The sequence below is a fragment of the Aspergillus aculeatinus genome, assembly GCF_003184765.1.
Source record: "Aspergillus aculeatinus CBS 121060 unplaced genomic scaffold BO66scaffold_59, whole genome shotgun sequence".
Classification (NCBI taxonomy): Eukaryota; Fungi; Ascomycota; class Eurotiomycetes; order Eurotiales; family Aspergillaceae; genus Aspergillus; species Aspergillus aculeatinus.
In genome coordinates, this window is record NW_020291528.1 from 137678 (window position 1) to 159470 (window position 21793).

At 52.6% G+C, this 21793-nt stretch overlaps 8 protein-coding genes across 8 annotated transcripts; 2 read left to right on the forward strand and 6 right to left on the reverse strand.

Annotated features, from left to right (window-relative positions):
• Positions 1–5123: 5123 nt before the first annotated feature.
• BO66DRAFT_442809 (esterase/lipase family protein) lies at positions 5124–6634 on the reverse strand (the record flags this gene model as incomplete). Its single annotated transcript, XM_025651460.1, has 3 exons — positions 5124–6261; positions 6339–6487; positions 6593–6634. 3 exons carry the CDS (start codon positions 6632–6634, stop codon positions 5124–5126), a joined length of 1329 nt encoding a protein of 442 aa, XP_025499519.1.
• A 3459-nt stretch (positions 6635–10093) lies between these two features.
• On the reverse strand, positions 10094–11221 carry BO66DRAFT_199470 (putative nucleoside-diphosphate-sugar epimerase). The gene is made up of 3 exons (XM_025642514.1): positions 11131–11221; positions 10515–11054; positions 10094–10448 (listed from the first exon to the last, which is right to left on the reverse strand). The coding sequence occupies exons 2-3, from the start codon at positions 10989–10991 to the stop codon at positions 10194–10196; spliced, it is 732 nt and encodes a 243-aa protein (XP_025499520.1). The 5' UTR covers positions 10992–11054; positions 11131–11221; the 3' UTR covers positions 10094–10193.
• A 336-nt stretch (positions 11222–11557) lies between these two features.
• BO66DRAFT_395241 (acyl-CoA thioesterase) lies at positions 11558–13332 on the reverse strand. The gene is made up of 3 exons (XM_025648170.1): positions 12816–13332; positions 11679–12736; positions 11558–11601 (listed from the first exon to the last, which is right to left on the reverse strand). The coding sequence occupies exons 1-2, from the start codon at positions 13053–13055 to the stop codon at positions 11840–11842; spliced, it is 1137 nt and encodes a 378-aa protein (XP_025499521.1). The 5' UTR covers positions 13056–13332; the 3' UTR covers positions 11558–11601; positions 11679–11839.
• A 411-nt stretch (positions 13333–13743) lies between these two features.
• BO66DRAFT_358508 (mitochondrial 37S ribosomal protein bS6m) lies at positions 13744–14620 on the reverse strand. The gene is made up of 3 exons (XM_025644938.1): positions 14509–14620; positions 14423–14454; positions 13744–14316 (listed from the first exon to the last, which is right to left on the reverse strand). Exons 1-3 carry the CDS (start codon positions 14530–14532, stop codon positions 14007–14009), a joined length of 366 nt encoding a protein of 121 aa, XP_025499522.1. The 5' UTR covers positions 14533–14620; the 3' UTR covers positions 13744–14006.
• Positions 14621–14806: 186 nt separating this feature from the next.
• BO66DRAFT_395244 (glycine decarboxylase subunit H) lies at positions 14807–15975 on the forward strand. Its single transcript, XM_025648171.1, has 3 exons — positions 14807–15072; positions 15211–15273; positions 15416–15975. The coding sequence occupies exons 1-3, from the start codon at positions 14934–14936 to the stop codon at positions 15736–15738; spliced, it is 525 nt and encodes a 174-aa protein (XP_025499523.1). The 5' UTR covers positions 14807–14933; the 3' UTR covers positions 15739–15975.
• A 160-nt stretch (positions 15976–16135) lies between these two features.
• Positions 16136–18795, reverse strand: dscA (ubiquitin-protein ligase dscA). Its single transcript, XM_025648172.1, has one exon. It carries the CDS (start codon positions 18600–18602, stop codon positions 16209–16211), a length of 2394 nt encoding a protein of 797 aa, XP_025499524.1. The 5' UTR covers positions 18603–18795; the 3' UTR covers positions 16136–16208.
• Positions 18796–18905: 110 nt separating this feature from the next.
• On the forward strand, positions 18906–20688 carry BO66DRAFT_358517 (cation efflux family protein family). The gene is made up of 2 exons (XM_025644939.1): positions 18906–19409; positions 19478–20688. Exons 1-2 carry the CDS (start codon positions 19098–19100, stop codon positions 20546–20548), a joined length of 1383 nt encoding a protein of 460 aa, XP_025499525.1. The 5' UTR covers positions 18906–19097; the 3' UTR covers positions 20549–20688.
• Positions 20689–20690: 2 nt separating this feature from the next.
• Positions 20691–21761, reverse strand: BO66DRAFT_395247 (putative NADH-ubiquinone oxidoreductase 14 kDa subunit). Its single transcript, XM_025648173.1, has 2 exons — positions 21521–21761; positions 20691–21409 (listed from the first exon to the last, which is right to left on the reverse strand). Exons 1-2 carry the CDS (start codon positions 21552–21554, stop codon positions 21156–21158), a joined length of 288 nt encoding a protein of 95 aa, XP_025499526.1. The 5' UTR covers positions 21555–21761; the 3' UTR covers positions 20691–21155.
• Positions 21762–21793: the final 32 nt, after the last annotated feature.

Here is a 21793-nt window from a genome sequence, read left to right on the forward strand (position 1 = left end):
ATGAACCAGGAGGTAAGAGAATGAGAAGGAGACGAGAAAGAACATGAAAGAGTATGAAAGAGGACAAGAAGGAGAGGGAGATGGAGATGGAGATGGCAGTCCAGCAGTGGATGATGGCGGAAGAAAAGACGAAGAAGTTGCGGGATGGTCGAACGAGAAGGCGTTAGCTGGAGAAAGCAGTATAGTAGGTAGTCCGTCGCCCAGCGGGTAGGTGGCCGCCAGTGCAGCGTAGCTAAACGGCTTGAGAGGCTGGAGAGGGGGGCCCTGGAGGGTATAACAGTCTCCCATAAGGAAAGCTTCTTCCCAATGAATCAATGAATCATGGATTCTTATCCTCCCTTCTGCTCCTGTCATGGCAGAAAACATCTCACTTCCTCCCCCAGCTTCCGGCAAGAAAGTTCTCCCACCCCCCAAAGCTCCTCTTGTAAAACACTCACTTGCCTTCCTTGATGCACAAGGTACACTTTTCCGGCACAACAATAAATCGTTCATGAGGTGCTTTCCCACATCGTGATGAATTGTCTTTTATGCCTTCCACCTCTGTCCTCAAGAAGTGGGTGTTGGGGCTGTAGCAGGCCGTGTAAATGTAGTAGTTTTGAAAGTAGTTACACATGGCTGTCAGATCTTTAAAATTCAACCAGGGCTGAGTGAGGAAGGAATCGTAGTGACAGCAAATATGAGTGGTCAGCTGAGGTTCTGGGCTCACGTTTTCGGTGGTAATGGATAGGAGCCTGATTGAGATTGAGATGGCCCAGGATGTTGGGTCAATCGAAGGGCAAGAGGAAGATATAGTTGGGTTCCAGCAACAGCAGGGAGACAAACGGATTCAACAATTCGACGGATTTCTGGCTCTGGGCAGGGTTAAGAAAGCCTTTGTTCATGGTTGAGGGCGTTCCAGACCAAGTATAATATATTTTCTTTATGAAAGTGGTGGTGATGGTGATGGTGGGTTGAGTGGTGGTTGTTTGCCTACTACCACCTAGTACCAGCATCGGTCATGGCCCATCACAAGCCGGCGGTAGGTAGTGGTTGTAGCAGCAGGGGACAAGCAACCGCCTTGCGATTGAATTTTTTTCTTCCGCCGGTTTTAATTTACTATATTTTCTTCCGTTTCCAGATTTGATTATTATTCATTGGAGTGGCCTTATCCGGTCTATCTGCACCCCTTGGTAGTATTGTATCATTTCTGCCTTGTTTTCTCGAAAAGTTGTGGGTTTTCGAGATGTCTGTGAATATGGTTGTCTCTTCTCGCCTCTCCTGGGATTATCTCCTTCAAATATTCCTTTCCGGTCCTTTCCCATGATTATGCGGAGAATCGAGTTCCAAAGTTCTAACGGTTTGGCCCCCTCCCCCATAGTTCGATCGAGATCCTCCTATGTAAGTCGAGTTGCCTGTTTGATGTCGGACCCGCTCTGCAGGTTTCAGGACTTTTCATACTTCCTCGGGCAAATACGGCCAGGAAAAGTGGCATGAACGACACAGGTGAAACACAACAACGCAAACCAAACGGTACTTGAAATGGGCAAAATTGGTCAAAAAAGGAAAAGAGAAAATCGGAAACCTAAAAAAAAAAAAAAAAAAAATCTAAGGACCAAAAAGTCAAGGCGAAAGTGGCCGAAAAGAAGGTGGTTCCCCGAGGCGCGGCGGGTCTTCCTACACCGGGGTGCCCTAACGGCCAGGAGGAGCGGCGGAACGCGTTCCACAGCGATGCGAAGCCCCATCAGCGTCGTCGGACTGATCGGTTCGGGCAATGGGTGATCGACGCGGTCCCTCGCAGCCGTTGTTGCTTTTCCTCGCACGTGGCGCTAACCAGGATCTTCGTGCATGGGCAACGGCGAGCCTTCGACCACAAACAGCATCGTGGATTCAAAAAAAAGAATTCTTTTTTTTTTCTGTCATTGTTACTCAATGTGGTTTTATACTGGGGTGTCGCTTCCACTGTGGTCGACTTGAATCACTTCTAGGAGCTGATCTAATTAGCTTTTTCCAAAGTCCAGTCGGAGAATTCAGACTCAGGTCGGTTAGTGCAGGCCCAATTAATGATATGGGGGAAGATCGTAAGTTGACCATCTCAAGTGGGCTTCATTGGGGGACGCGAATGCAAGTCCGCCATGATCACGGCGTGCTTGCAGTGTCCCCATCTCCGCACAGTCTGTGTTGAGTCTGTTGACCTCGTCTAGTGGATTTTCTGCAGTTCGGTCAGGGCCGACAATGCCCTAACTAAGGTATAAACCTATGCAACCTCACTAACTTTATTTGTGGGACCAATCAGGTCGAGATTGTAGTCGTAGGCTCGTAAATGACCTTAATCTAGGGTCCAGAGTAGTAGCGAGACTGCCAGTGACAGCAGCCCAAGGGGTGGATATTCATCTGCAAGAAGGGAATTGCAAGTGTGGCTAGGCTGGCAGGCAGGAAGTCCGATAGGGCCTGAGCACCGACCGACCGCCGTCAACCCGCGGAGGTCAGTCAGGGCCCGAGCAGAAGATATCCGCCGCCAGATTATGCAGGTTTGAGAAGGATTCACTCTCCGAGATTCGAGCAGACTAAATCTAGTCTTTGGACGATGGCTGGTCTGTACTCGACAGCAATCTATCTTGTATTAGGAAAGAGGGAGAGAGATGCTGCAAATGGTACCATATGCCTGCCATATGGTGGTGGATGCAGTGGTGGATGCAATGGTCTCGGCCCCGTCCCGACCTTCGCGCTCCAACTCTACCAAAACAGTTAGCAGGCAGGTAAATAGATTGCTACCGGCAAACACAGACGGGGTAGCTTCAATTTATGATTGTTCGGCCGAGGAAAACACTTAGTCTGCGCTCGGCACTGCAGCAGCTCTCATGCCTTTCTGTTTCTTTTTCTCACTCGCACTCTCTCTTCGCTCTGCTGCCACTTCATATGATGTGGGTAACAGGTTTACCACACCCAAGTGAAGGCGGTGACCAGAGCAACGTATCTATCTGGTATCACAATCACTGATCATTCCTGCAGTGGGAGCTCAAGCATAGGTAGATCTTCCCCATACATCACATTCCCAAAGAAGGAGTGAACGTGATTGGAAACGACGATCTCATAGCAAAGACCAGGGGTAGAAGCAAACAAATCCACGGAGGGGGAAGGGAGGAGGGGAGGAGAAGGCGGGTTTGAAAGAGAAAGAAAGGGGGGGTCATGGCGGCATTTTCATCTGCCTAGTTGAGGCGATGGGGCTGGAAACAGCCACAAGATACTGTGTAGATAGGTACCTACTCAACTCGATAGGTTGGTTGGGGTTCATCTGCGAGTCAGAACCACAACCGTTAAAGAATTAGCCCGCTCGGTATTCGCCGAGTAGGAGAGAGTCTGGAGGAGCTAAAGGCACGGGTGGGGCTGAAGCGGGGGAACGAAGGAGTCGATCGGAGGGGGAGTTTCGCATTTCTTTGTTGTTTCGTTCTTTGTCTACACTCTTTAAAGTGCTTGTTTGCTTGTCCACTGCCCAGAGCTAAGGGAGATCAAGCCGCCATTGTCCCTGCAGGGGTGTTTCCGGAGAGAGTAGTGCTGATGAAGCACGCATGTTAAGAAGTACTGTCTGTACTCTACCTACCAACCAGCCATCAATACTTCTCAAAAGTACAGTCAAGATACCGTACACAATCAGGCGGGCTCGGTCCGTATTGAGCTCGCCGTGTAGTTGACTAGCTTATGCATGATTAGCAGTGAACTAAGTAGTTGCTGCTGAAGTATCGGCGCTCACTGTTGCTTACTTGCGGCCAGCGCATGGGTAGGGCCGCTAGTAAAGTGCATTTTAGCGGCACAGCTTGCCACTCAAATTCTCGAGAAGATAGATCAAGAATCGATCGAATCAGCCTTGCTCTCTCAGGCTCAGGCTGCTCCAAGAACCTGCCTATCTGAGGCAAGCTTAGGCCGGTCTAGTCCTTAGTACATGTACAAGGTAGTTCCTGAAAAGGGCACTGCAGTTCCGAGTAGTGCGCGGGACTTTTAGAAATGTACTGTGGAAATGAATTCCACGGACATTTGTTGTGAGAGACAAATGATTGTGAGGTCGACCACATTTTTCTCTGAAACCAATTTGCTTTGGATATCGGCATTGGCTCTGTTCTGTTTCGGACTATGCTCGGAATTAAGCCTACCGCCCAAGATCTGAAATTCAGTGTGCGATCGAGTGATCGAGTGATCGAGTCTGAAACCGGCTCTTTACGTCATGTCCTGCTCGTGGTCAAGATAAGTGACTGTTAACTTAGATACTACTACCTAGCTTAAGTTGCTCAAAATGCCCGCTGACTCAGGCCAACCATCAATTTGTCTGGATCTTAATTTCGGTCCTCCACGAAACTTCTACCCTAACTACAAATTGCCTCATTCCAACCATCGAGAAAACCCGCTGTATCGGTACGGTAACTGACTGAATGCCATCGAGGTCACGTGCTGAAGGTCTCATGAGGTTTAATCAACCAATGAAGGAAATGAACTCTCATACTCTAGTGGACGGTGGTCAGATGAGGGTATTAGAAGGAGCCGTAGTGCTCGAAGATGGGAACTTCACTTCTCGACAGAGATTTTGGTTGCTGATCAGGAAGAAGACCATCCAAACCAGTTTCCTTTAGTCCGTATGGTAGACCCGGACTCGACGCACGGCCGGGTCGTCGGAAAGGGGAAGGTCCACCGTCCATGGATGGATCGGATGTTATCATCCCTTTCCTATGTACCGTATAATCACTTCATTACAATACTTCCCCGGGCACACAAAATTGACTGCGCCAGATGTAAGCCACGAATCTTCATTTCGTGTGCGCGGCCAACTGGTGTCTGGCCCCCGCCTTCGTTGTCAGCCTGGATGTGATCGGACCCTTCGTCCACTAGCTCCAAACTCACGCCTTTCAAACGTGCATGTTGTTGTTGCCCCGGTAGGCGACAGACTTGATTTCGGAAGTTAGTGGAGCAACGGGACAATATCGGATGCAGAATCTGTTCCATTGGAACTACTTCCAGGCCGTGGACAGCAGCAATCTGCACGAAGAGTTGGCAACGAGAGGAAAGTAGAACAAATGAGTTGGGTGAGATAGGAGATGGAGGAAGGATGAGAGGGACTGCCCTCACTGGCTCCCTCCCCCTCTCAAGCACTGAAGCTTTTAGTCCACGACCACTACATCGTCGCTGTCCATGAATCCACCATCGGGGTGCTCGTGGAGGGTGCCACTCTTGGGCTGCGGCATGTCTCCATCCACCTCCTCAATTGGTCCTGTAGCCGTGGCGTACCAGCCCCGGTCGACTGACTCCACTAGCGCTCTGCTTGCCTCGCGAATGAGTGAAGCGTAGCCCGGGTTCTCAGTCTGCAAGAACATGCTGGTATGAGCTTTGATTTCATCTGCTGCTTTATCATTCACGGCTCTAGCCCATCGGAGACCTGGCTCCGGAACCTCCGGGCCTTGGCCTCCCGCTGGAAGCGAACAGAAAGTGCGGTCCTTGGAGCGTATAATCTTTTGGCTGAACGACGTATTGCTACGGGTTGTGTTCTCTACCAGCGAGCTCGCATTCTTGCCCAAGCACGTATAGAAATTGACGCAGGCAATCCCGCGGTTCTTTTGCACGTCCGAGAGCGACGCCAGGCGCTGCCGCAAATCGGAAGAGCGTGCCAGGCAGCCAACAAATACCAGGTGGGATGACACCCAGCCCCAGCCGTCGGTTAGTCGCTGACGTTGCGAATACACTGCCGCCGCCCCGCCGGCCGCCAGGGCGCCTGCTCCGGCAAACATCGCGTACCGACCCCACCGTTGCCAGGACGGCGTGGCAGCGGCGTCGTTAGTCGATGAAGTCGGTAGAGATTTTTTAGGCTCCTCGGACGATGTTGTCTCCCCTGAAGAATTGTTGCTCCCTCCGATTCCGAATAGGCCAGCCACTTCAGACAACGCGGTATATGCGCTGGTAGCATTTCGAAACTGTCCCTCGGCCCCGTACGAAACCACCCCGGGCGCAATCCCCAGAAACGGCGTGTCGAATGCGAGAACCCCTTGAATATGCGGAAACATAAATGAGCCGGCTCCGATGGAAGTGTCCGAATTTGTGCAAGGGCCAGGTGCGTTGGGCTCCGTTGAGACATGGGCGGCGGGCTTGGGAGGCAGAGGCTGCTCGGAAGCCAGTAGCAGGAGCGTCTCGGCCGCCACAATCCCACCCATGGAGTGACCGACTAGAAACACATGGACCGAAGGATCCACGGTGGGCGAAGCTGTTCGGTTCGCGACTTCCAGGTCGATGACTGTATTCTGCAGCCTGCACCGACGGCTGTGGCTTAGTGGTACGTTCAACCAGCCAGAATTGAAATCACATGAAATTAAGATGCAACGAACCATTCCCGAAATGTGCTCACACATTCCCTCAGGTCGCCTCGAGTTTCGTACTTTGGGTAGACCGCGGTTGTCACTCGTGCGGCAGGAAGAGCACGGCTGACCACCGTGCAAAAATGCCTAGGGAAGTCTCCGAATGTATCGTCGCCCCCCTGCGAGTATTAGCAACACCATCAGGTATGGTGTGCGACCGACACAATTTGTGCGCGCAAGACAGGTGAAGCGTGGCAAATCGCGGATGCGAGAGCGGACCGTACCTTGAAGCCGTGGATAAACACGATCAGCAGTGTCTTCTTCATTATGCTGGATGGGGCTAGACTGAAGGACACATGATGGTAGTGCGAGTCAAGCAAGTCTGAAAAGGAGGGGATATGAGGTGAGTGAGTCTGAGGATGGTTGTTGAGCAGTGAACAATCTACGGAGTACCAGACTACGGATAAGGCGTCGGTCAGCGGGAAAAAGCCACTACGTCATCGGGCAAATGATGCACGTGATAGGGGTCCATTGCAGCACACACCCACGTGGTTGCCTCGCTGCCTCGCTGCCTCGCTGCCTCGTCGGAGTCTTGTCCGGTACTGTTATCGAGTTAAGGCATTCTCCGACTTGGACTCGAATGGCTGGAGCGAAACCGTGCGACAAAACAGTCATACGATCTGTACTTTATCAACTGCCATCCAACGGCATGGGCTGGGTCTATATAAGGTTCTTGAGGCTTGCGCCAGCCCAAGCCCTTCATCGACCTGAATCTCGATCTCGATCTCGATCTCGATCTCGATTCCTTTCGATCAGTGCCACTCGAGGCTATCTGCACCCGCTTCACCATATCAGGCTAAGAGGCCAAAGCGGGTCGTGTATACAGGCACAACCTTCTTGCAACCTCATAAGAGTTGATACTGGATAGATTCACTGCGTGTAGATACCAGTAGTGCAGTCTGGCCAATCCCTCTATATTCACCGGTAGGCTTTGGTACCTTAAACTCTAGTACTGCTTCCTCCACTTGATTTAATCACCTACACCAAATTATTGAATATGCAAGATTGCCACATTACAATCATAGCCTCGAAATAGAGAGCCCTGTGAATAAGGGATTGCATCTCAGATCAGTGGCAGCGTTATCGTATAGTTGACCTCTCCTCGACAACCTTCTCTCTTGATCGTCATCCCAAACGCTCGAAGACCTGTTATAGACTATTTAGACTTATGACCAAGGCCTCGTTCTATACGAAGTCTGGGGAGCCGCCCACCGCCTCTAGTACATTAACCCCTCTCTACTATGATGGAACATCTATATCATAATAGTGATATCCACAACATCACCACACTCTTGTGGCAGATATTCGGGTGCCATACTCCTTCCCCAAGTCCTTGGCCAGGACCATCGATACTCGTGAAATCGCAACCTTATACACCCGCCTATATGGCCGTTCAGCCCGGCCACTGATTTCTGTCGCTCGGACACTCCCACCGGGGTGCTTGCTTGGAATATCGATTCTTTTGGGATCACGCACGACGCGACTTGATCTACCTCAGACGAAACAATGGCAAAAGTCCTCCGCGATCGAAGTCCGTCGACACTCTTGGCGCTCAATAGTGCCTGGGTAGCCTCCAGCGTATCATACACTCCCGGGGGGTGAAATACTCACCACTCTGAGCAAACTTCATGACTTGCCTACGGCTATAGACACTGGCGCATTCAACTAGCACCGAGACAACTTTCATATTCGACCCTTTGTTCCTCAAATGAGGAGCCCAAACCGATGGCATTTCCTAGAGTGGCCTCTAAATTATGGATATGACTAAAGTCAGAAAGGCAAGGGCCTATCGACGATAGCTCAAATGCTATCATACCTCGACGAAATCTCTATTACAGCTTATTATTCCAGCCCTGTCATGGCTCATATCACTTGCATGGCTTAGTCACTACAGGCGGTTTCCACGTTGATGATTAGGTACTAGGTATGTCGAGCCTATTACCCAATTCGACCAGGGTTCACCATTTGACTGCCCCGAGTGCCCTGTGGAGAAGGCGGAGCCGGGCACTGCGTGAATACTGGCTCCTGCAAAAACAAAAAGAAAACCAAAAGCAATTCGCTTGACACCAGCAACATTTCAACAACTGGATCTGTGATCATCACTCAGGATGCACACCTGACCCGTCGTTCCTTGATTGGACCAGATAGCAGATTAATGAACGTTATATACTGGAAGGATAGGGTCAAAAGCTCAGTCTAGCCTGAGAGAATGGTCGGAATCGTGTGCCTCAGGTAGTGGATGCCAGCTATCTCTTTACAGTAAACAAGGAAACAAGGATATGCATAGTTGGGAGTCTGGGGGGACATCACTTTTTTGTGACTTAGGATTCTTGCAGAGACATAAGCAGACGCATCCATTGTTCTTCCCTCTCGCGTTTCCATGATCTATCGTCTTTTCTAGAGGCCAAATATTGTGACACTTCTTGCCTAGCTCGCAGCTCATCAGGAAAATGTTTGAATGAATCGGATAGGTGCTTCAAATGCCGTTCACTAAAAGCCACTGAAGACCATTATAAGTCCCGAGAATATAGATAGACCCGACTGATGTCTATATATCAGGATATATGGCATTGAGAAAGCGAGCAAGGTCCAGGTGTGTGTGAGCACCGACATAGTAATGGAAACCCCCATCTAGCGGGGTAGGCGAGATTTCCATCTTCATCAGGGATCTCGGAGGTTTTCAATGCGATGAGGCTCGTCAAGAAGGAGGCTGGTAACCATATTGAAGATTATCATTTGCTCGACATGTTTGTGCAAGAGGAACCACACGCACGAAGAAGATGGTGACGGTGGTAAAGGCTAAGATGCTATCACCTTGGCTGCGTGTAGCCTGGAAGTCTAAAATTGTCGCTCCCCCCTGCTTCAGCTCATTCAAGCGATCGATGGACCTGTGCACAGTAGACTAAGATGCGATGGCACCTACATGATGAGTTATTTTGAACCACTTGCGCTGTGGCATGCGAGCTGCTTATTCTCCGTCTTTCGTATCGAGAGCCCTGAGCTCTACTTTTTGTCTTTCTCGGCTGGGAGCGTGAACGCTCTAAAAGAAAAATGCTTAGCATGCTACCTGAGAGTATAGATTCTAGTCCTAAGGGCTTTATGACTTTATATTTGACATAAGTACACGATACATAGCATAAAATCTGGTTCTGATGTAAAATAATTTTGATATAAGTATAGGAACCTCAGAACCTCAGAACCTTACAAGCCTAGATAATTACAGAAATGCTTTGTCCTATTTGTATCTCACCTATAGATATATAAGTAGCGTAATTGTTCAGTAAAAATCAGACCTTGAGATTGGGTTTTCTTAGTACACACTGGTGTGGAAATGGGCAGCCTGTTTACCGATTACATTAGCCAGCTATCTAGTTTCTGACTGGTGATCACCATATAGTGGGACCCATTGACGACAGTTATAAACGGTTCCGGTTACCGCATGTGCATGTCCCAGGGAGAGACCAGTCATGGGGCCCTTGTCATGCGTCATCAGCATCACTCTGTTCATGGATGTGCTAGTTATGGGGAAGATATTCGCAATCTACCGCCGAAGTCCAGCGTCACAGTCATCTCAAGTTGGTAGCGATGGTGTCATTCGACGTGAACATTTAGATGGAGCCATATGAGTTAGAGGCAGCGTGATCTGTCCTCTCGATTCTAAAGCTGTCTAGATCCACGATCAGAGACACGGCTTCAGGCTAATGATCGAACAGATCCTTTGTTCTTGAGCGTCCATTGCAAGAAGCATCCAGTATAACCGCATTTCATGACAACGCATGATATGGATCTTCAGTCTACAACTGCGATCGACACCAGTGATCGAAATCAACTCTCTCGCCCACCAACACCCTCCCACTCCGTAATCTGCGCATTCTCCCAGATCTTCTCCGAATGCCCCTGAACGGCAAGATCGACCGCCGCCCGCGCCAACACGTCCACCCGCACGGAGGGCGCCAGACTCCGGACCCGATCGGCCAGTGTCCCCTGGCGACTGAGCACCATGCCTGGACGCATGATATATGACTCGAACGTGGTGGAGTGCCCGGCTTGAAACTCCAGAAAGATATTCTCGGCTTGGCCCTAGAGCTCTGTTCATCAGTCTCTCTGTTTGTAGATTATCGAATGGCTGAAAGGGAGGAGACATACCCTCAACCGACGATATCCCGCCGTCACCCACAAAGACTTCGTCTGATCGCGCTCCGCCATCCCGCCGCTGAAGTACACGAAGCGGAATCTTGAGCCGGCCGCGGAAGGGGCTTCTTCTCGTCCTGGTCCGGCCAGAGAAGCAGTAAAGGCCTCGTTGAACGCTACGGCTGCCTGGCTGGTATACTCCAGCGTGACTCTCCGGGAGGCCTCTTCGTCAGCTGACGCGCGCGAGGGCGGCACGCCTAGCGTCCAGATGCATGCGGTGGCGCCGGGGAGGGAGGCGGCGAGCTGCGGGTCGGCGTAGGAGAGGAAGTCCTGGTCTTGCATGCGGTGGACCTGGAGTTTGGGGTGGGTGATGTTATTGGGCAGTTCGCGACGCGACAGGACGAGGATGGAGGTGATTGAGGGGTGGGCCAGGCACTGGGTGAGGACCTCTTGGCCTACAAGCCCGGTTGTTCCGGCGAGGATGATTTTCATGGTGCAGGTGCTTGTTCTGTTGTATGCGGAGTAGACTCAATGGTGGGGGATGGATGGTTTGGGCTAATTATGAATGTCAGAGAATGGCTGACGATGAATACACTACGGAGTAGTAGCTTTGTCTTATTGCTTATCATACATCATTAGACGTTTGGCACTAGAAGGAGTACGGATGTAGCGGGCATAAGCATCAGTCCAAAGTACTAACAATCTCACCCCTTCGCTGGAGACTAAATTTTGATAGGTCGAACCCCCGGCATGACTCGTGGTCTGATCGCTCATAAGGTCGGATGAGAGGGAGAACAGGCGCATGGTAGGACTCAGCTATAATTATCAATAACCCCAATAGTGACATCGAGTAGTTACTTCACCTATTTCTGGCGATTTAGGACCGAGAATACATGCTGAAATTGTATAATCGATAAGACTGTCAACTGGCGCCGATACCAGGTGCATACACTAGTCACTCCATCGTCCTTCTTTATCACTAATGATTCCGCCTCTAGCAGCTTGAACTGACCATTTAGAGGCTCACTACTATTTCCCTGCGCCTATCTCTTCTTCTCAAAACAGGAACGCGGTTGCAGCAGATTACTATCTTTCTACCAAGGCACGTATTCTGATTTATGATTAATACCTAGAGCAAGGACTTTGAATGACGGTTAACAAGTTGAAGTAATATTGAAGATATAGAACTGGTACCATTTCGCATGAATGTATTCTTTTCTAGATAACGTAAGTCAAAAAATGCTTGGTTGTTACTCACACCAACTATGTATACCATGGCCCGACTATGTGCAGAACATACAAAGAATATATCTATGCAATCCCTCATAACCAGCTCATCCTCACAACTTCTCCCTATCAGTCCGAGATACCTTCAGCATACCATCCTGATAACTCGTCGCCACCAACCTCCCCTCCGGCGACCACAACCAACTCTCATGGATCGCGCGACTACCCCCGGACCTAGGCGTCCAGCCCTCCTGAATAAACCACTTCTTGGGCAATCCACCCTCCTCCTTAGCCTCTGCCTCTACCTCCGCCTCTGCATCCCAATCAATCATCCGCACCGCCTCCCCAAGCTCATGAAACACAACCGTCAGCGTCAAACTCGCCAGCGCATCCCACACCTTCATCCCCAACGCGCGGGGGATCAGCAGCAACGAGTTCTTATCCGCCGCATACATATGCGCGCACGCATACAGATTATCGAACTCGCCTGCCCTCTCCCTCCGCCTCACCTCCCCCACCCTAACCTCTTCCTCCTTCACAGAACCACGCTGATCCCCCGGCGACCCCTTCAGCTTATAGAACGTCAACTGCCGATACCGATCCGGCTGACCTGTTACCTCCTCCCTCCGGTTGAACCCGCGCATATCCACATTCCGCGCCTCCAGCCCGGGGAACTCGCGCTCCGGGATCCCGTGCTTCTCCCACTGCTCGCGCCAGTGATTGATGTAGAAGTCTGCGTCGACGCCGGGCTGGACCGGAAAGTCCTGGGGTCTCTTTCCCGCGAGAAGCTCGGCGTAGCGCTGTTGGGCGGAGACGGGCTGGTGCGCGAACGGCGCTGCGGCAGGCGGTTCGGCGCGTTTGAACGAGACCAACCCCGAGAAGCAGATCTGGTGGGCTTGACGGGCGTCGACGGCGCGCGTGCAGTAGCTTTTGCCGTCGCGGAGGTGGCGCACCGTGTATTCGTAGGGGATATCCAGGCGGCCGGGGAGGATGAAGGTGCCGGTCACGTTCTTTGATTTGGTTAATGAGTTGGTCTGCAGGGTGTAGGGGTTTGGGGAAGGGTGGGGGAGGGCTCGGTGGAATCCATACGTGGATGAGGAAGCCTTTCTCGACGGTCTGCGAGGCGGCGTAGGCCGATTGGGCGTAGACGTGGCCGCCGAATGCGCGGCCTGCTTCGCCCGGTGGGTAGGGTGGTGCCAGCGATTGGAAGCGTTCGATATGTTCCGGGCTGTTCGCCGAGGGGAGTTGGCTCTTCTTCACGGGCAGGCGGCGGAGGGACATCAGCTCCGCGAAGGAGGAGGGGCTTTCGGTGTAGGAGAGCTCTAGCATTGTGGTTTCGTTTGGTCTCGGCTTGATTTGTAAGATAGAAGAGAGTCGAAAGAACAAGACCTTGGAGATGTGGTGGCACTTGATGCTCGTGATGGGTGGATGGTATGTACAGTATATTCTTGGAGACGAATCCCTGATCCCTGTCGATTCGAGGGTTACGGTGGGTGCGGATGAGAGGCGACGGCGGTATAAGACCGAAATATGTGCATGTGATGTGTTACTACTGAGGAGTTTGACTTGAAAAAGAGAGGGACCACCTGGGCAAAGAAGGTTGAGGAGGGGGATCTGCTATTGTTGAGGCTAATTAAGCGTCTTCCGTTCCTGGACTGCATCATAACCGACGCATGTCGGAGCTAACCTCGGCTGATGATGCCGTTGCGCTTTTGCACGCGGCATGATCTGCGGCCAATCTACACTCCCTACTCCGGAATCTTTCCCACATGATTCGCAATTCCAGACCTCACTGTTTTCTCTTCAAGGGTCGTGCCTCCTACATGTTTTGGAGGCTGATTGATGCGTCGATCGTCCACTACTGCAGCCCGGAGACAGCTTGCCAACAGCCTGCCAAACAAACGGTAATGCCGCTCTACCAAGCGATTGAGATCAACTAGCCTTGCACTCAACGCACCTTCACTCACGACCAGCCCAAATGTCAGGTTCCCCTCCAGAACAAGAGAGTAGTTGTAGCCCACAAGCAAACTCAGATGAATTGATCTCGCCATCGGTACTGGCCGACAATCTGCCAGTTCAGGTATATGCGCCAACGATGCTGATATGATATACAACAAAGACACAAAAGCAAAAAGAAAAGAACACCCATCCCAAATATGATACAATAACGATCTAGACGCGTTGCGCCACGGGGGCAACCCAGACGAAGATCACCCGGCTCTTTTGTTTCTCGTCGCGAACATCAATAACAAGTGCAAATCAACCATTCCACACCATCGATCAGATTGAGTCGGTGAGCGGGCGGTATTTGTTCCAGTCCACCTTGCCCTCCACGTCCTTGATCTCCTCCAGCTTGTCGCCCAGCTTCACCACGGAGAAGCGAATCATACGGGGATCGAGACCGAGGGTGCGCAGGACGGCTTGCTGGACAGCACCAGAGGAGTCGAAGCGCATGATGAAGTGGTGACCTTCGTGGTAGCGGGCCTGGTGCTTCGTGGTCGGCCGGGGCAGGGTGAAGGTGCCCCAGTTGGTGTAGCCGCGGACTACGCCGCCGGCGCGCAGGACCTGGACACCGGCATTACGGGCGATACTGTTGTATAATTAGATCAGGGCAGAGAAGACTGTATGAGGAATGACGTTGAGATGAAAGTCTGGCTGTAGGGGAGTGTAGGGGAGGGAATCGAGTCGGTACGTACTCGCGGACCTCGTGGAGGCTGCCGGGGCGGACCTGGTGTGATATTAGCCACAATTCTCCATTCCCACGAGGATGGAAGACACATACAACTGCAATCAGCTCGTACAACATGACAGCGGTAAACCTGCAGAGAAGCAATTTGTTCTGGACCTGGACAATGGGACCAACGAAAGGGACAAGCGAAGAGTCGACAACAAGCCCGGGAACATCTGACAGGGAAAGGGAACCAGATTTTTCCGGGCCGCGCGCCCGCAATGCTTTTTTGCTTATCAGTTAATCGGCTTGGCAGCCCGAGCCCGTTATCAGTACACTAGGTGTAGACTAGCCTAGCTCCGGGAAGTGCTCGTCATCTCCGTCATTAGCTTTCCTACTCCTTCCTGCCCTTTAGTATTTAACCTCTTTTCCCTTCCCTCTTCCCCCACACAAACCCAACTCTTGCTCTTCTTCCTGACACCCTCCGACTTGCTTCACCACGCTCCTCGCTGCGCCTACCGTCTCAATTGCCATTCACAATGTCTGCCCTCGCCAGTTCTTTCCGTCCCGTCGCCTCGCGCTTCCTCGCGCAGAAGCTCCCCCTCTCCGCCGTCCGCAGGGCGACCCCCGTCAGTTTCCCGCGGGGAAGTGTCCGGAGCTTCTCCCAGAGCCCATTCTGTACGCATTCTCCCTCCGATGGCTGTGTTTAGGGGGTTATTGAAGCCTCCGCATGCTTTGGTCTTCATAATCCCACAAAAGCAAAATAAAATGTCCTGGAAAATAGTGGTGGCTGACCGACCTCCTCAACCCATACAGGGCAACTGAAGAAGTATACCGAGTCTCACGAATGGATCGAGCTGGCCGATAACGGCAAGACGGGTGAGTCTACCTCCCCCTCCCCCTCGCCTTGAACCTCATTGTCCTAATTCCCTCTGTGTCCCTAACTCTCCCCCTCCTCCCTGCCTTCTTCCCTCCACCCCAACCCCCCAAACACCCAAGCTAATGACCCCCCTCACTCCAGCCAAAATCGGCATCACCGCCTACGCCGCCCACTCCCTCGGCGACGTCGTCTACGTCGAGCTCCCCTCCGAGGGGCTGGAGGTGAGCGCCAACGAGCCCGTCGGCGCCGTCGAGTCCGTCAAGTCCGCCTCGGACGTGCTCTCGCCCGTCGCCGGCACCGTGGTGCGCGGCAACGCCATCCTCGAAGACAAGGCCAAGTTCATCAACGAGAGCCCCGAGGCCGAGGCCTGGATCGCCGAGATCGAGGTCGCCGACGCCGCCGAGTTGGACTCCCTGCTGGATGAGGCCGCCTACAAGGCGCACATCGAGGCGGAGGATCACTAGGTCTGGTTCCATAAGAATGTGATGGGTTTAGGGGGAGGCCCGAGGGGGCTTTTTCGTCTTTGATTTTCTTTAAGGTTGTTCGTGCTTGCGGTTTTCTTACGGGATGGAATCTTATGTTTTGGGATAATGTTGCGTCTCGGCGGGATACGACGTGGATTTGATTGGGTTTATAGATATGATGATGATGATGCGCGGTGGGTTGATTCCAATCCGGCTTCGGTCGGTTTTGATGACGATGGGCTGGGTTGGGGAGGGGGTGGGTGATTGACCTAGCGTGGCTGCTTGGTCTTCAATGGGCTCGACCTTGTATTCAACATTCAACCAAGGGTTTACAGGATATATCAAATCAAAAGAGGTTACTATATCAAAACTAGAGTTCTAATGAATAAGCTAGTTTGCATTGCTAACATTGTCGGGGCGTCTATAATACGTGGCTATCGACACAAACGCTGCGGACGCTAACATACACTCTACACCGGGGGAATGGATTCGCGGCAAATCGGACATTGAAGTCGGAGCCGCATCCAGCTCTCCAGACAAGTACTATGGAAAATATGCCGGCAGGGCGTGACCATGTACGTGCGCCGGCTGAGAATGCTCGACGCTCCGTCGGCCATGCCCGCCCCACCGGACGTGAGAACGGGCACCTCGATCTCCTGCATACAGATGGCGCAGTCGAACACCGCCTTCTTTCGGTCTCTCGAGCGATGTTTGTCGTCGTCCTTCGATTCGCTGGGGTATTCGCGTTCGTCGGCCCGCAGCGCCCCGATCGGGAGCACACCCCCGGACTCCAGATCGTCACCCGACCCGACATTATCACGCAGGGTCGGATGGTAGTCGTACGCAGGAGGCGCCCATCCGCGGGGAACGAAGAAGCGCGGACCGAGAATGTCCTGGCTCGCGAGGATCCAGACTTGGATCCAGACCCAGCCGATCAGAGAGAGAGCCGTCGTTGCGTCGGGTCGGATGAAAAGCACGTTGCCACGGGCGGTAAGGAAGTAGAGGAACGGGAATAGTCGGAGACAGCTCTGGCCGACCACAAAGTCCCATCGCAGTGCTTTGCGGCAGTTGCGCATGACATTACGGTAGATCTGAGGCGTCCAGAAAGAAAGATAGATAAACCCGAGTACTCGAGCATAAATAGCTCCGAGTCGATTTGGCCAAAGGAATGCCCAGATAGATATGATAAGCATCACGAAGAGGATGAAGTAAAACCGTGCATACATGGTTCCCAAATCACTTCGAGCGTCCCGCGCTGTCTGTGCAGTGCCACGATTGGCGGCTGGCGCGTCTTCATCAGCCGGAGCATCCTGATCCGGAGGCAATATGACCGGGGTTGCCCCCGAGTCTCTGACCTGGGCAGCCGTCGCAGGAAGTGGCAGATTTGCTGGACGGGCGTTTGCGGGGGCCCGGCGCTCCTGCTCCCGTCGTTCTGGAGCTTGGATGGCATAAATCTCCATCATGAACTTCATTCCGATGTAACTGACCGAAAGGAAGGTGAGGAAGGATGCGGTTGTCATGACCAGGAACGATACCACCGGGTATAATTCCAGAAGAATGAAGACGAGGACAAAAGAATCTCCGAAGGCCATCAGGGCCATCGTGTAGAAACTGATACGACTCCGAGTGGAAGGGGTCGAGGCTTCCTTCACTTGCCTTAATAGCAACGCGATTTGAGCAACGGAGACGGCCGACATAACAAAGATCATGCGAGCTGAGTACTTTGCGAATTCCTCTATCTTTGGACCGGACAGATACAACGTCTCCGTGGGTGGGAATTCAGGCGCGCCCTTGGTCTCTAGGATGTAACCGCAATCAGGAGAGAACACCACGGCTGACATGACCATCAAAGGAGGTGATGGGATTGGCGCCCCAATGGGATATCTCAGTTCCTGCTCTATCTGCTCAATCACCGCCTTGTCGGCTAGATAACCATGGATTGCGAGTGGGTGCTGTTGCAGGTAAACGATGTGTTCACATCTCGGCGCAGGAAACTCCATATGCTCACTGCCCGCTAAGGAGGACCAGGGGAAAAGAGTAGGAGGCCTGTTCTGCTTCTCAGAAATGGTATCCGATAATGATTTGATGAGAAGCTCATGAGTGAGATTGTATGCATCAGATGAGAGACTAAGATGTGGCAAGGTGAGGAGGCCCCCAAATTTCTCGCTAGTGGTGCTCAGGATGATACCGCCAGTCTCTGGAAAATGTATACCAATGAGTGAGAGATACCAGGTATTGCCCCAAAAGTCACCACTTTCCACAGCTAGTGTGGCTCGGATCTCCCGGACATGGCCCAAAGACGACCGAAGCTCCTGTCCGCCTCCTTCACGTACATCGAGGTAGAATGTGCCACTGTTGCCGGTGACATTCTGGCTGAACTCATGCGTGAAGTACTCGTTTTCTTGAATGATAGCAGTCTTGTTGAGGGGAGGATGTGGCTTGTCCTGCTTGCGGCGCACCCATTCGCCGCGCAGCTTCCCTGTCGCATTGCGGTAGACCGGCAGCGACAGTTGCGTCAGGTTGAGATCCGAAAGTGCGTCAGACACTGCAAGGGACTTGGGAGGTCGGAGGCCTGCCTCGGTCATCACAGACCGCAACTGAGACCGGGCTCTGTCCTGAACATCGGGGAGAAGGTCCCAGGCATAACTGTCGTTCTTGCGGACGCCTGGAAAAGGCAACCATTTATCGGATCCCGGGTCAAAATCTCCATATTGAGTCTCGTTCAAGAGGCGAAGGGCATTCCGCTCCCTTTCCAGTTCCCGCTGATGCTCCCCATCTTGAGATACCAAGGGCGAACGGGACTGCGAGCTCAGGAGAAGATATAGCACGAACAAAAAGAAGAAAAAGGAGCCGCGGTGATCCATAGATGCCAAGGGGACGTAGGCATCGGAGTTTGAGGGGGGGAACTCCTGAAGATCAATAGAAATACTCAAGTCACTTTGTGTCGCATCGCCAATCTATGGCCAGAACAAGCGACACTCATCTAGAGCTGGTCATTAAGCTCTTGAGGAACCAGACAACGGGATAGTGATAATGATGATGGAAGATGGGAAGATGATGAAATGGGGAAGCGGGCGGAAGTCGATGATGCGCTGAGTGAGTCGAGGCCTGAGGCCCGCCCCATTTCACCCCCGCCTTTTCCGCCCGGCTTCACAACCGCCGGGCGACATTCTTCCCCTTCCCAATTGTCAGCCTCCCTGCTTCCCTGGAAGCTTGGTTTTCATCCCTCTCCGCGGTTGCGCCGTGTTGTTTTTCTCCCTTCCATTGAGTTCCGGTCGGTGTAACGCTGCCTACGAGGTGACCTGCGTATCCCTTCAGATCGATCGGCGCCGGCGCCCCATTCTTCAGCGACTGTCGTGATGGCGTCGAATCTCCCCATCCCTATTCCTCCGCGTACCCCGACTCCGCCCGCGGATGACGGCCCTACCAGCGCGTTCGAGCCATCCTCTACCCTTTACGACAAGGACTCGCTATCCCCATTGAGGGATACATTTACTCCCTCCAGGGGTACTTTAGATGTCAATGATCCCACTCGCCTGAGCCCGACGAGGGCTGCTTTCAACCTCAGTCCAGCCAGTGCTCGATCACCAGGCGATCAGAGCGACAATGTGTCGGCCGGCCCCTTCAATTTCCAGACAACCACTATGGCCAAGAGCCCCGTTGTCAAGTCTGTGAGTCTCCCACAATATAGTAAACAGTATGATTCATGGTCCTGATTGCCCTTGCCTATGTTAAATAGAATATCGGACAGCGGCGCGGACATAAGTACAAGCACAGTAGTATATCGCATCAGATCTTCCTCGAGCCACCACCTCGAGCCCCGCTAGCATTGCCCAACTCGTTACCTGTCCCTACGTTCAAGGAATACCGATCTAGTATGTCTAAGGACCAGACGACCCGTTTCTGGTGGAGCCTGTGTCATATGTCCGTCGCGGCATATACTCTGTGGAGCGCGCACGGCTCCCTGGCTATGACGGCGTTGTCGCATCTGATACTGTTCGACTCCATCGGAGCTCTCCTCTGCGTCGCGGTGGACATACTAGGCAATTTCGAGGTGTGGAAGCGGTCCAGCGTGCGCCACCCCTTCGGGCTCGAACGAGCCGAGGTGCTCGCCGGTTTCGCCATGTGTGTGCTCCTGCTCTTCATGGGTATGGACCTGATCTCGCACAATCTGCAGCATTTCCTCGAGTCCGCCGGCCACGAGCCGCACCATTCTCACGTGCACGAACGCGTGTCACTGGGACGAGTGGATTTCACGGCGCTGCTCGCCATCGTGTCTACGCTCGTCTCGGCGATTGGCCTCAAGAACCACGGCCGCATCGGCAAGGCGATGCGTTTTGGGTATATCGAATCGCTGCCGTCGGTTCTCAGCAACCCCTCCCACTTCCTGACGCTCTCCTGCTCGTCCCTCCTATTGTTGCTGCCGCTCGTCTCCATCAAGCTATACAAATGGCTCGACGTGCTTTTGTCTGGCACCATCTCCATCTCGATGTGCGTCATCGGCGTGCGCCTGGTCAAGACCCTGGGGTCGATGCTGCTGATGTCCTACTCGGGCCAGGGTGTCACGGACGTTATGCGCGACATCGAAACGGATCCCTGTGTGCGTGGGGTCGACGATGCCCGATTCTGGCAGGTGCACTACGGTCTGTGCATGGCGAATCTGAAGCTTCGCGTGTCCGGCCCGGAGGAGAATCTGGCGCGGCTGCGTGAGCGGATCACCAGTTTGATCAAGAATCGGCTGGGCGGGGGGTACGGGACGGGGGGACAGAAGTGGGAGGTGTCGTTGCAATTTGCAGTTGAGAAGGCGTGACATGTGTAATTGATATGATGTACATTATGGACTGGACATACTTCTTTTTCTTTACTGGAAATACAACCATTTTCGGTTAAGGTTATATACCGGGGGTGATTAAGTGTGCCTCCACTGGGACATAGTGAAACCAGAGCTCCAATGCTGAAAGACCAATGTGCATGAAACGTCTTCTTTCAATCCGCGTGATGAATCTACTATAGACCGCAGATGGACATGGATATAGAATAGGTCACACATTCCCAACCTGCACCCCTCAAACCACACGATAGCCACTTCCCTGCCTCCCATGCGAATGCTCACCATATAAGCCTCCCCATACTACACATCACCTATACCATCAACCCAAGACCATGACCATGAAAAGAACCCTTACACGACTCAACCCCCCTTCCCCTCGCCCAAGCAATATAAAAGAAACATGAATATAAAAGGCATAAAATTTATAACACGATAAAGGGAGAAAGACACCACACACAAGCATAAAGAACCCAATCCAGATATACACGACACAATCCACAACCCCCTCACGTTTCCCCCCACCCACACAGGAAGCAATCCATTTCCTTTACATTTTTCAATTTCTTTCTTCAAGCTCCGGAACAGCTCAAGCAGCAGCGGCCAAAACACTCTCCTCGACCCGGTTCAACGTGCCGTTCTCGCGATCATCCCTCCGCCGGCGCTTCTCGAGGATCTGCTCGCGGCGCTGGGCGAGTATGCGGAGCTGGCGCTCCTCGACGCCCTGCAGCCAATAGCCAAAGCTGCCGCCGACGCCGGCGAAGAGCGGGTAGACCCAGAGGGATTCGCGGGCGAGGATGGGCCGCATTTCGATGCCGAGTTGCCAGAGGCGGACGGCGATGCCTGCATTTTGAGGATTGAGTCAATTGATTGAATTCGGAGACGGCGGCTAGACGTAGTGCATCCCCGTCCAGTTGAGGGCTTTCAAGAGCTGTCTGCGTGGGGATAACATACCGAAACCACCCCAGAAGAGGACTTTGTGAACCATGATTTGCGAGGTAGATGTGGAGCGAGGAAAGGGAGGGCGGTAATCGGAATGGGCCGGTTTTTCAAGAATTGTATCTGCGCTGATTCAAGCGTAGAAATTTCCGGCACACAGAGGAGAAGAGACGTGGACCGCGGTCGAAAGTGACGTTGCGACTGAACTTGGGCTTGAATCCAACGGATACTGGATAGTGGAGGGACGCCGGGATTCATCGACGGAGGTTCAGTTGTTGCGTCGAATCA